At 41.1% G+C, this 14,301-nt stretch overlaps 1 protein-coding gene and 1 long non-coding RNA gene across 3 annotated transcripts; both read left to right on the top strand.

Moving 5' to 3' along the window:
- Positions 1-1,286: 1,286 nt before the first annotated feature.
- LOC128869452 (thyroid receptor-interacting protein 6-like) lies at positions 1,287-2,903 on the top strand. Of its 2 annotated transcripts, none has more exons than XR_008455282.1 (3): positions 1,287-2,215; positions 2,476-2,596; positions 2,664-2,903. XR_008455282.1 is itself a non-coding variant. In XM_054111999.1 (3 exons), the coding sequence occupies exons 2-3, from the start codon at positions 2,516-2,518 to the stop codon at positions 2,793-2,795; spliced, it is 213 nt and encodes a 70-aa protein (XP_053967974.1). In that variant the 5' UTR covers positions 1,289-1,528; positions 2,476-2,515; the 3' UTR covers positions 2,796-2,903. The 2 variants fall into 2 exon arrangements, 1 of the variants encoding a protein (XP_053967974.1); XM_054111999.1 differs by having other exon boundaries at positions 1,289-1,528.
- Positions 2,904-8,979: 6,076 nt separating this feature from the next.
- On the top strand, positions 8,980-11,962 carry LOC128869451 (uncharacterized). The gene is made up of 2 exons (XR_008455281.1): positions 8,980-11,655; positions 11,723-11,962. It is a non-coding gene; the product is annotated as an uncharacterized LOC128869451 (long non-coding RNA).
- The last annotated feature ends 2,339 nt before the right edge of the window (positions 11,963-14,301 follow it).

The following is a 14,301-nucleotide window of genomic DNA, read 5'->3' as shown; positions in this document are numbered from 1 at the left end:
GCGTCTAAAAGCGATGGGAATGATCCAAAAGCAAGGACATTGGGTCCCGTACGAGTTGAAGCTGCGCGACGTCGAACGGCGACTTTTTACGTGCGAATTGCTGATCGAGCGACAAAATCGGAAGGGTTTTTTGCATCCGGTGGTGACTGGCGACGAAAAATGGATCCACTACGATAACCCAAAACGCAAAAAATCATGGGGTTTGCCCGGCCACGCATCAACGTCGACGGCCAAGCAGAATATTCACGGCAAGAAAATCATGCTCTGCATTTGGTGGGATCAGGTCAGCGTCGTATATTTTGAGCTGCTCCAACCGGGCGAAACAATCACGGGGGATCGTTACCGACTGCAATTGATGCGTTTAAGCCGGGCATTGAAAGAAAAACGGCCGGAAACGGTAAAAAGGCACGACAAGGTTATTTTGCAACATGACAACGCTCGGCCGCATGTTGCTCAACCTGTCAAAAAATACCTTGGAACGCTTGGCTGGGAAGTGTTACCCCTTCCGCCGTATAGTCCAGACATAGCTCCCTCCAATTATCATTTGTTCCGGCATATGAGTCTCGATTTGGCGGACCAGCGGTTCTCCTCGTACGAGGCTACCAAAACATGGGTTGAGTCATGGATAGCCAAGCAGCGGCCAGAATTTTGGAGAAACGGCATCCGGAAATTGCCCGAAAGATGGGCGAAAGTTGTAGCTAGCGATGGCCAATACTTCGAATAAAATATTTTGTACCGTTTTTTCACAATAAAGCCCCAAATCTTCGAAAAAACCCTTTAAAACTAATTCAACCTCCAATAATTTTAGTAAGTTTTCCAAAATGATGTCCCACATTTTAAAACTAAAAACATTAACACTAATAGTTATTAAATAATGAACAAATAATAATATGATCGATACGTATAATAAATAAAACGCATGCCATATTTGAAATGGCATATAATCGCGATTAATTATGTTGATGAAAGACCGCATACGAAGATTTTTCGCACTAGCGCTTATGGGAATTTTCTGCTTACCGACGTCCAAGGCATATTGACGTATTGGCATATTACATATATACATAAGTAATACAGACGATTGTATTCACTTTTTTTAGATAAAGAGGCATAACTTCATTTAATACACCACATATTATTTTTATTGCCAAAATAGCAACACAGAAATACCCTTCATGCGCAACGAAACTAATCAGTTATTCCTAAGCACATTGACTCTACTAAAAAATAGTACGATTTAATTGATCTTGCGCAGGCGAAGCGGGACGCAATTAACAAAAAAAAAGCAAACATAACGGTACTTTTCCTGTTAAAGAAGATAGTCATTACAAAAAACTTCTTGGCTAGTTAGAAATGTGTACTGAGAGATAATTTATGGGAAAATCGATATACTGCTAGCACGTGAAAAGAGCTGGCAAAAATTACACCTCATTCATACAGGGCAATTTATATGTATTACGCTTCAACAAGTTGGGGACGAGTTGAGAATCATAAATTGGAAAAAAATTATTGAAAATAAAATATTATGGTAAACTCATGGACAAAGAAATATTTGAATAGTTATTATAAGTTTTCGCCAAAACCCAGCGGAATTTGCTGCAACAAGTAAAGCAAGTTCTATCTTCAAAAGCAGCAACAACAACTTACAATATTATGTTACTGCTATTCGAGAATTTCGACAAAAATAAGGAAACTAAATATATAGTCAAGTGTGTGGAAATGAAAAGAATATTTGCAAATAAAACATTATGAGATCTGCTCATAAAATCTGTCTACTCATTATTAGTGTCATAGATTGTTCGTAAAAACCCAGCAGAGCTCAATATGAAGAGTTGGTAGCAAAACTAAAAAAGCATGTGTATTCTAAGAAAGACATTTTTCTAGCTCAATTCATTAGAAGAACCCAAGATAACACAATCCGCGAACAGCTCATTCTGGCAGAATATTTAAGAAAATTGTTTGGGAAAAACACTATCTTTAGAAGCATTCAACATATGTACATAGATAGCCGTGAACTCAATGCAAAATTACAAAGTACTATAAATGATGTCAACAAAGTACTCGCAGGTATAAATCGTAGTAGAAGGCCGCGGATACATTCAATAATAATCAAAATTAAACTTGAGGCAAATAGGTATCGGAAACTTATGCATACGAAGCGGAAGAGAGAATCACAAAACAAAGGAATGTCACGTAAAGCGGCATAACCTCATATGTAAGTCATGTGGAAAAAAGGGGCATGTTCTGTTCGACAAGTATGCCTAAAGTTTAATGAATACTTCAAGCAACAATTACTCATGTTATATGCATTAAAAACGATAATTTCAAGAATGATGTTGGTATTACATAATGAAGTAATGCATTCAGCTTAGAATTCCACTGTATTTAGTGCACTACCCCCATTTCTGCCGAAATTACTTTTAGGAAACACTTCAAGTATTACGAAAATATTTTTACGTGAGAAAATTTTTACAGAAAATTCGCGCCACGCTGCTGCGTATGTTTGGAACCAATAATGCCAGAAACCGGTGAAGAAGAAACTGTACGTGTCGTAGCGTTAGATCGCAGTTTTCACTTCGGATGTTATAAATGTGAAGTATGGTTTCATATCCACACTTGAAGAGTAATTTTTACTAAGTACACCCTTATCGAATTTCTTTCAGGACTGTGGTTTGATGTTATCGTCAGAAGCCGAGGGTCGTGGATGCTATCCTCTGAACGGACATGTACTCTGTAAAAGTTGTAATGCAAAACGTGTGCAAATGCTAACAAGTCGCATGGCAACAGAGTTATAAACAAACTTATTACTGTGACATATTATGAATATTATGTATAATTTCTACACTCGTATGTAAAATTAAAATAAATAAAAGTTCGTTTGGTTTGCTGACTTTTTAAAACCACATACCGTATTTATTTATTTAAAAGTATTCGTCTCCTGCTTGTTAATATGTTCTTTTTCACTCTGGTGCCTCCTGAACGAACGCTGTAGGCACCTAGAAAATCACCTTCATAATCTGAACTTCCTTTTCCCTCTCAGCGCTTCAGCGCTTGAAGATCCTCGACTACACTTAGAGCCAATTCAGCCGTTAAAAGAGATGCATTAATATTTACACTACAATGAAACCGAAACACGTTCAACAAGAGCAACGTCTCACCAGTTACCACCTACATAATTTACTTTCGATTGCATTTCCGATAAGAACATTGCAGTCAAAGTGTTCTATCGGATGCGCCATTGTTTGTTTGTTTGTTTGTTAACAGTAATAGTAGACCCGCCAGTGTCAGGCATATCACCGGTCGTCTTCGTCTAGCTCATCTAGGGGTAGGCCCAGGAAACATGCTGTTTCGACGGGATGGGTCCAGAGGGAGATGTTAGATGAGTCGGTTTTAAGGGGCATGTGAAAAGGTGGTTAGTGTCGTGCGGGGTGCCTTCACATACCGGACATATGTTTGATACGTCGGGGTCGATTCTGGATAGGTAGGAGTTTAACCTGCTACAATATCCAGAACGTAATTGTGCCAGTGTTACACGTGTCTCACGAGGAAGCTGGAGCTCTTCATCTGCTGTAGGTGGTGGTTGGACTCCGATTACGGCATTCACAGGACGGAAGCTTAAGAAGATGGCGACGGTCTCCCGGTGAATGTCGTTTATTGACGTCTAAACACTGTCAGGTCCAGTAGATTGCGGTAGGGTCCAGTATCCCAACCGCAATCGGGTGCGCCATCTTTGATGTCGGTATGTAAACGCTGAATAACTTTGTCATTTACAAACCGATCGACTTCAACATACATGTTTTCGATACGTTTCAGTACAATTTCAACCATTAATCGCTTTACATCGAAACAACGCGAAATCGACACTATAAAACCCGAAGTGCTTGACAAGGTGATGACAAACGCAGAAAAAAAATTGCAGTTTTTGATTGCTAATAAAGGTGGCCACTTGATTGATATTGTATTCAAAAAATAGTTTTAATAAATTGTAAATAACCAAACCAAATAAAAATACCTCACTTATACAAATCAGTTGTTTTCTTTTTCAATGTTATTCAATGTTTTCGTCCCGACATAAAAGATGGCGCACCCTGTACAACCATAAATACCAAGAGTGGGATCGAGACTCCATTGACCTCACCCAGAAATTCCCACAATATCCTGCAGCATTTCTCCAAAATTTCAAATACTTAATGTATTTAAAGTAGAAGTAAGAGGCAAAATGTATTTGGTACTAAGGTTCTTTATTTTTTAATATTATTATAGGTATATATTATATTTTATATTATCAAAAATGAAATTCTAGCTGTGGAATGAAAATTCTGGCTTCTTGCAGTTAACCTGCTCATACACCTGTGTTCACTATAATAGCAGCGCGACATGTCGCAATGATTTGGCTATTTATTTAATTTTTGTTTTCTACAAAAATATAGTTTATGTTATAACAAAAACCATGTAACTCAATGTTGCAAACTTTGGAGAAAACTTTAAAAAATTAAACATGTGTTAAAGTGTTAAAAATTATTCCACTGCCTGTCTATCCGTGCTTTCATGTCCGCAGCGATGTCATTGTATACCGTATCTAAGGGTTTCAATATGTCGTTTTCTTGTTCGAGTTGTATGTAAACAGCGCTTTTTGCAATCTCATCTACAATTTAGTTTTCGGCAATGCCCTTGTGTCCGCGTACCCAATAGATGTATAATCGTCTGTCTGTGGCTAGTCTTTCTATGGCTTCCCTGGTCCTAAGAACGGTTTTAGATGAAATTTCATTAATGCCTCTGTAATGCAGAATGCACCAAGACTTTGAATACTTTCCATAGGCGTTTTGTGTGTCGTTTTTCTCAATGCAGTCCACCACACTAGACCACCATAAATATTGGCTTTACTACAGCTGAGTAGCACCAATACATTATTGAAGGAGATAGACCCCATGTAACTCCCACCATTCTTTTACATGCATATAGTGCGTTATTAGTGTCTCCTCTCCACTATATGGTGCATCCATGATAGTTTGCTATCCAAAATTACTCCAAGGTAATTTGCGTGGTATTTAACAGCCAGTTTTACGGCGTTTAGCTTCGGGGGGATGCAAATTCGGGATCTTGTACCTTCTAATAAAAAGTACCATATCCGTTTTATCGGCGTTTACCCCCAAGCCTGTCTGAGTTGCCCATTGATGCACTGTAGCGAGTGTATTATTCATTATGTCGTTCACGGTATCTAGGTATTTGCCTGTTACTACTATGGCTAGGTCGATGATATGATGATATGAGGATGGTTCCATGTGTTGAGGTCCACGCAAGTGGGGAAAGTTACTGATCGCCATTCACTTGGGAATGGCCAGGACGATTCTTCTGCATATGGTTCAAGCAGCTCACAACGACCGGGATTAGCCCACGTATCCTCTGGGTAGCTTCCGAACACCCGTTCGGGAGTGAGCTAACGTGAGAAGGCGAAACATTCCAGGATAGCTGGTTGTGTGTTGGGTTTGGGACCCGCCACTTAAAAATCCCTCCCAATGAAAAGCTTAAAAAAGCCTCGGATGAGACCTCCCTATACTGATGACGACCACTGCAAACGAAATAAGGATTATGATTTGAGGGCATGCACCTGGAATGTCCGGCCCCTCAATGGGGAAGGTGCCACTGCCCGGCTGGTTGATGTCCTCGTGAGAGTAAAGGCTGACATCTCTGCCATTCAAGAGATGCGAAGGACGGGACAAGGCAAGAAAAGCGCAGGACCTTGTGACGTCTACTACAGCTGCCATGTAAAGGAGCGCAAATTCGGTGTTGGATTTGTTGTGGGAGAGAGACTTCGTCGCCAAGTACTGTTGTTCACTCCGGTGGACGAGCGTCTCGCAACAATCCGCATCAAAGCCCGTTTTCAACATATCGCTAATTTGCGCCCACGCCCCAACGGAAGAGAAGGACGATGCGACTAAAGATTCCTTCTATGAGCGCTTGGAACGTTCCTATGAGCGCTGCCCCCACCACAACATAAAAATCGTGCCTGGCGACTTCAACGCCAGGGTGGGCAGGAGGGAATTTTTGGTCCCACAGTCGGAAAATTCAGCCTGCACAACGAAACATCCGGTAACGGACAGCGGCTGATCGACTTCGCCGGGGCCCGAAACATGGTAGTCTGTAGCACCCGATTCCAGCATAAGAAGATTCACCAAGCCACCTGGCTGTCTCCTGATCGAAAAACGCGAAACCACATCGATCATGTTGTGATAGATGGAAGACACGCTACTAGTGTATTAGATGTACGTACGATCCGAGGACCCAACATCGACTCGGATCATTATCTTGTTGCAGCCAAACTGCGCACACGCCTCTGCGCAGCAAAAAACGTGCCCTACCTACGCATAGAATGTTCGACATAGAAAAACTGCAATCACAATACACAGCCAGAAGATTCGCCACTCGACTCTCACTCCTGCTCTCAGAGACCACTGCCCAACAAACCGGCATGCACGAACAATGGAGCAACATTTCTCGTTCTCTACGTACCGCCGCCGAAGAAGAAATCGGATTCCGGCGAGCCCGAAAAAACAATTGGTACGACGAGGAATGTCATGCTGCCGCAGAAAGAAAGGATGCCGCCTATAAAGCCACGCTGCGATCGGGCGCAAGGCGAGCCATGTGGGACCGCTACAGAGAGCTGAAAAAGGGAGAGAGACGTATTATCCGACAGAAGAAACGAGAGACCGAAATACGTTAGTGCGAGGAGCTTGAGATGCTGGCCAATAGGAACGCCCGAAAATTCTACCAGAAAGCTCGGCGGCTTACAGAAGGTTTTAAGACCGGGGCGTTTTCCTGTAAGAACAAAGTTGGCGAACTGGTGACTGACGTACAGAACAATCTTAACTTATGGAGGGAACACTTCTCGAACCTATTAAACAGTGACAGCTGCGCATGTCACCGAGAATGTGAAGATCCCGATACCCCAATCGTTGACGATGGAATTGTCGTTCCGCTACCCGATCATGACGAGGTGAGAATAGCGATAATGCGGCTAAAGAACAACAAAGCTGCGGGTGCCGACGGACTGCCGGCTGAGCTATTCAAACATGGCGGCGAGAAGCTGGTAAGGTGCATGCATCAGCTCCTATGCAAAATATGGTCGAATGAAAGCATGCCTGCCGATTGGAATTTAGTTGTGCTCTGCCCAATCCATAAGAAGGGCGATCCTGCAATTTGTGCCAATTACCGCGGGATTAGTCTTCTAAATATCGCCTATAAAGTTCTAGCGAGCGTATTGTGTGAAAGGCTGAAGCCCACCGTCAACCAACTGATTGGACCTTATCAGTGTGGCTTCAGACCTGGAAAGTCTACCATCGACCAAATATTCACAATACGCCAAATCTTGGAAAAGACCCATGAAAGGAGAATCGACACACACCATCTTTTCGTCGACTTCAAAGCTACTTTCGACAGTACGGAAAGGAGTTACCTGTATGCCGCGATGTCTGAATTTGGTATCCCCGCAGAACTAATACGGCTATGTAAGATGACGTTGCTCAACACCAGCAGCGCCGTCAGAATTGGGAAAGACCTCTCCAAGCCGTTTGATACCAAACGAGGTTTCAGACAGGGTGACTCGCTGTCGTGTGACTTCTTTAAGCTGATGTTGGAGAGCATCGTACGAGCCGCAGAACTTAATCGCTCAGGCACAATATTTTATAAGCGTACAATTGCTGGCGTATGCCGCTGATATTGACATCATCGGCCTTCACAACCGCGCTGTTAGTTCTGCCTTCTCCAAACTGGATAAAGAGGAAAAGCGAATGGGTCTGGTGGTGAACGAGGACAAAACGAAGTATCTCCTGTCTTCAAACAAACAGTCGGCGCCCTCACGTATCGGCACCCACGGCACTGTTGGCAGTTATAATTTTCGGGTTGTAAAAGACTTTGTTTATTTAGGAACCAGCATTAACACCGATAACAATGTCAGCCTTGAAATCCAACGTAGAATCTCTCTTACCAACAAATGCTACTTTGGACTAAGTAGGCAATTGAGCAGTAAAGTCCTCTCTCGACGAACAAAACTAACACTCTACAAGACTCTCATCATGCCCGTCCTAACGTATGGCGCAGAAGCGTGGACGATGACAACATCCGATGAAGCGACGCTTGGAGTGTTCGAGAGAAAGATTCTGCGTAAGATTTTTGGACCTTTGCACGTTGGCAGCGGCGAATATCGCAGACGATGGAACGATGAGCTGTATGAGCTTTACGACGACATAGACATAGCGCAGCGAATAAAGATCCAGCGGCTACGTTGGCTGGGTCATGTCGTCCGAATGGATACAAACGCTCCGGCTTTGAAAGTATTCGATGCGGTACCAGCTGGTGGTAGCAGAGGAAGAGGAAGACCTCCTCTGCGTTGGAACGATCAGGTGGAGAAGGACTTGGCTTCACTTGGTGTGTCCAACTGACGCCGGTTAGCACGAGAAAGAAACGAGTGGCGCGCTTTGTTAAACTCGGCCAAAATCGCGTAAGCGGTTATAGCGCCAATTAAGAAGAAGAAGAAGATCTAAATGAATGGCAAAGAAATATATACATAAATATCTATGGGTGGTTGCATTAGTTTTAAAGGTGACACACAGATGGCGCTATTTATCACTTTATCACGTTGGCAATACTGAATATATATTCATGACAAAGCCTCATCCCTAGGCTTTGTTTATCAGTATCTGTCATTTCGCTGAAGTATAAACAACGCAGTGTTTTCGTGCTCCGAGTATGTCAACTTTCGTGCCGTCGAAACGCAATTTGCGGGAAGCTTTGCTTTTCTGCTTCAATTTGAGAAAAAATACAGCCCAAGCCCGTGAATTGCTGCAGGAGGCCTACCCAGACCATACTCCGTCGATTTCAACATGTGAGTACTGGTTTCGACGATTCAAAAGTGGTGATTTTCACACCGAAGACAAGGAGCGTCTTGGCCAGCCCAAAAAGTTCGAGGACGCGGAATTGGGGGAATTGGTAAACGAGGACTCGTGCCAAACCCAAGAAGAGCTTGCTGAATCATTGGGCGTTGATAAATCAACCGTTTGCAAGCGTCTAAAAGCGATGGGAATGATCCAAAAGCAAGGACATTGGGTCCCGTACGAGTTGAAGCTGCGCGACGTCGAACGGCGACTTTTTACGTGCGAATTGCTGATCGAGCGACAAAATCGGAAGGGTTTTTTGCATCGGGTGGTGACTGGCGACGAAAAATGGATCCACTACGATAACCCAAAACGCTAAAAATCATGGGGTTTGCCCGGCCACGCATCAACGTCGACGGCCAAGCAGAATATTCACGGCAAGAAAATCATGCTCTGCATTTGGTGGGATCAGGTCAGCGTCGTATATTTTGAGCTGCTCCAACCGGGCGAAACAATCACGGGGGATCGTTACCGACTGCAATTGATGCGTTTAAGCCGGGCATTGAAAGAAAAACGGCCGGAAACGGTAAAAAGGCACGACAAGGTTATTTTGCAACATGACAACGCTCGGCCGCATGTTGCTCAACCTGTCAAAAAATACCTTGGAACGCTTGGCTGGGAAGTGTTACCCCTTCCGCCGTATAGTCCAGACATAGCTCCCTCCAATTATCATTTGTTCCGGCATATGAGTCTCGATTTGGCGGACCAGCGGTTCTCCTCGTACGAGGCTACCAAAACATGGGTTGAGTCATGGATAGCCAAGCAGCGGCCAGAATTTTGGAGAAACGGCATCCGGAAATTGCCCGAAAGATGGGCGAAAGTTGTAGCTAGCGATGGCCAATACTTCGAATAAAATATTTTGTACCGTTTTTTCACAATAAAGCCCCAAATCTTCGAAAAAAACCTTTAAAACTAATTCAACCTCCAATAATTTTAGTAAGTTTTCCAAAATGATGTCCCACATTTTAAAACTAAAAACATTAACACTAATAGTTATTAAATAATGAACAAATAATAATATGATCGATACGTATAATAAATGAAACGCATGCCATATTTGAAATGGCATATAATCGCGATTAATTATGTTGATGAAAGACCGCATACGAAGATTTTTCGCACTAGCGCTTATGGGAATTTTCTGCTTACCGACGTCCAAGGCATATTGACGTATTGGCATATTACATATATACATAAGTAATACAGACGATTGTATTCACTTTTTTTAGATAAAGAGGCATAACTTCATTTAATACACCACATATTATTTTTATTGCCAAAATAGCAACACAGAAATACCCTTCATGCGCAACGAAACTAATCAGTTATTCCTAAGCACATTGACACTACTAAAAAATAGTACGATTTAATTGATCTTGCGCAGGCGAAGCGGGACGCAATTAACAAAAAAAAAGCAAACATAACGGTACTTTTCCTGTTAAAGAAGATAGTCATTACAAAAAACTTCTTGGCTAGTTAGAAATGTGTACTGAGAGATAATTTATGGGAAAATCGATATACTGCTAGCACGTGAAAAGAGCTGGCAAAAATTACACCTCATTCATACAGGGCAATTTATATGTATTACGCTTCAACAAGTTGGGGACGAGTTGAGAATCATAAATTGGAAAAAAATTATTGAAAATAAAATATTATGGTAAACTCATGGACAAAGAAATATTTGAATAGTTATTATAAGTTTTCGCCAAAACCCAGCGGAATTTGCTGCAACAAGTAAAGCAAGTTCTATCTTCAAAAGCAGCAACAACAACTTACAATATTATGTTACTGCTATTCGAGAATTTCGACAAAAATAAGGAAACTAAATATATAGTCAAGTGTGTGGAAATGAAAAGAATATTTGCAAATAAAACATTATGAGATCTGCTCATAAAATCTGTCTACTCATTATTAGTGTCATAGATTGTTCGTAAAAACCCAGCAGAGCTCAATATGAAGAGTTGGTAGCAAAACTAAAAAAGCATGTGTATTCTAAGAAAGACATTTTTCTAGCTCAATTCATTAGAAGAACCCAAGATAACACAATCCGCGAACAGCTCATTCTGGCAGAATATTTAAGAAAATTGTTTGGGAAAAACACTATCTTTAGAAGCATTCAACATATGTACATAGATAGCCGTGAACTCAATGCAAAATTACAAAGTGCTATAAATGATGTCAACAAAGTACTCGCAGGTATAAATCGTAGTAGAAGGCCGCGGATACATTCAATAATAATCAAAATTAAACTTGAGGCAAATAGGTATCGGAAACTTATGCATACGAAGCGGAAGAGAGAATCACAAAACAAAGGAATGTCACGTAAAGCGGCATAACCTCATATGTAAGTCATGTGGAAAAAAGGGGCATGTTCTGTTCGACAAGTATGCCTAAAGTTTAATGAATACTTCAAGCAACAATTACTCATGTTATATGCATTAAAAACGATAATTTCAAGAATGATGTTGGTATTACATAATGAAGTAATGCATTCAGCTTAGAATTCCACTGTATTTAGTGCACTACCCCCATTTCTGCCGAAATTACTTTTAGGAAACACTTCAAGTATTACGAAAATATTTTTACGTGAGAAAATTTTTACAGAAAATTCGCGCCACGCTGCTGCGTATGTTTGGAACCAATAATGCCAGAAACCGGTGAAGAAGAAACTGTACGTGTCGTAGCGTTAGATCGCAGTTTTCACTTCGGATGTTATAAATGTGAAGTATGGTTTCATATCCACACTTGAAGAGTAATTTTTACTAAGTACACCCTTATCGAATTTCTTTCAGGACTGTGGTTTGATGTTATCGTCAGAAGCCGAGGGTCGTGGATGCTATCCTCTGAACGGACATGTACTCTGTAAAAGTTGTAATGCAAAACGTGTGCAAATGCTAACAAGTCGCATGGCAACAGAGTTATAAACAAACTTATTACTGTGACATATTATGAATATTATGTATAATTTCTACACTCGTATGTAAAATTAAAATAAATAAAAGTTCGTTTGGTTTGCTGACTTTTTAAAACCACATACCGTATTTATTTATTTAAAAGTATTCGTCTCCTGCTTGTTAATATGTTCTTTTTCACTCTGGTGCCTCCTGAACGAACGCTGTAGGCACCTAGAAAATCACCTTCATAATCTGAACTTCCTTTTCCCTCTCAGCGCTTCAGCGCTTGAAGATCCTCGACTACACTTAGAGCCAATTCAGCCGTTAAAAGAGATGCATTAATATTTACACTACAATGAAACCGAAACACGTTCAACAAGAGCAACGTCTCACCAGTTACCACCTACATAATTTACTTTCGATTGCATTTCCGATAAGAACATTGCAGTCAAAGTGTCCTATCGGATGCGCCATTGTTTGTTTGTTTGTTTGTTAACAGTAATAGTAGACCCGCCAGTGTCAGGCATATCACCGGTCGTCTTCGTCTAGCTCATCTAGGGGTAGGCCCAGGAAACATGCTGTTTCGACGGGATGGGTCCAGAGGGAGATGTTAGATGAGTCGGTTTTAAGGGGCATGTGAAAAGGTGGTTAGTGTCGTGCGGGGTGCCTTCACATACCGGACATATGTTTGATACGTCGGGGTCGATTCTGGATAGGTAGGAGTTTAACCTGCTACAATATCCAGAACGTAATTGTGCCAGTGTTACACGTGTCTCACGAGGAAGCTGGAGCTCTTCATCTGCTGTAGGTGGTGGTTGGACTCCGATTACGGCATTCACAGGACGGAAGCTTAAGAAGATGGCGACGGTCTCCCGGTGAATGACGTTTATTGACGTCTAAACACTGTCAGGTCCAGTAGATTGCGGTAGGGTCCAGTATCCCAACCGCAATCGGGTGCGCCATCTTTGATGTCGGTATGTAAACGCTGAATAACTTTGTCATTTACAAACCGATCGACTTCAACATACATGTTTTCGATACGTTTCAGTACAATTTCAACATCTTTACATCGAAACAACGCGAAATCGACACTATAAAACCCGAAGTGCTTGACAAGGTGATGACAAACGCAGAAAAAAAATCGCAGTTTTTGATTGCTAATAAAGGTGGCCACTTGATTGATATTGTATTCAAAAAATAGTTTTAATAAATTGTAAATAACCAAACCAAATAAAAATACCTCACTTATACAAATCAGTTGTTTTCTTTTTCAATGTTATTCAATGTTTTCATCCCGACATAAAAGATGGCGCACCCTGTACAACCATAAATACCAAGAGTGGGATCGAGACTCCATTGACCTCACCCAGAAATTCCCACAATATCCTACAGCATTTCTCCAAAATTTCAAATACTTAATGTATTTAAAGTAGAAGTAAGAGGCAAAATGTATTTGGTACTAAGGTTCTTTATTTTTTAATATTATTATAGGTATATATTATATTTTATATTATCAAAAATGAAATTCTAGCTGTGGAATGAAAATTCTGGCTTCTTGCAGTTAACCTGCTCATACACCTGTGTTCACTATAATAGCAGCGCGACATGTCGCAATGATTTGGCTATTTATTTAATTTTTGTTTTCTACAAAAATATAGTTTATGTTATAACAAAAACCATGTAACTCAATGTTGCAAACTTTGGAGAAAACTTTAAAAAATTAAACATGTGTTAAAGTGTTAAAAATTATTCCACTGCCTGTCTATCCGTGCTTTCATGTCCGCAGCGATGTCATTGTATACCGTATCTAAGGGTTTCAATATGTCGTTTTCTTGTTCGAATTGTATGTAAACAGCGCTTTTTGCAATCTCATCTACAATTTAGTTTTCGGCAATGCCCTTGTGTCCGCGTACCCAATAGATGTATAATCGTCTGTCTGTGGCTAGTCTTTCTATGGCTTCCCTGGTCCTAAGAACGGTTTTAGATGAAATTTCATTAATGCCTCTGTAATGCAGAATGCACCAAGACTTTGAATACTTTCCATAGGCGTTTTGTGTGTCGTTTTTCTCAATGCAGTCCACCACACTAGACCACCATAAATATTGGCTTTACTACAGCTGAGTAGCACCAATACATTATTGAAGGAGATAGACCCCATGTAACTCCCACCATTCTTTTACATGCATATAGTGCGTTATTAGTGTCTCCTCTCCACTATATGGTGCATCCATGATAGTTTGCTATCCAAAATTACTCCAAGGTAATTTGCGTGGTATTTAACAGCCAGTTTTGCGGCGTTTAGCTTCGGGGGGATGCAAATTCGGGATCTTGTACCTTCTAATAAAAAGTACCATATCCGTTTTATCGACGTTTACCCCCAAGCCTGTCTGAGTTGCCCATTGATGCACTGTAGCGAGTGTATTATTCATTATGTCGTTCACGGTATCTAGGTATTTGCCTGTTACTACTATGGCTAG

The sequence above is a fragment of the Anastrepha ludens genome, chromosome X (genome assembly GCF_028408465.1).
Source record: "Anastrepha ludens isolate Willacy chromosome X, idAnaLude1.1, whole genome shotgun sequence".
NCBI lineage: Eukaryota > Metazoa > Arthropoda > Insecta > Diptera > Tephritidae > Anastrepha > Anastrepha ludens.
Note: the sequence above shows the minus strand (reverse complement) of the source record. Positions and strands in the feature narration are given on the sequence as shown.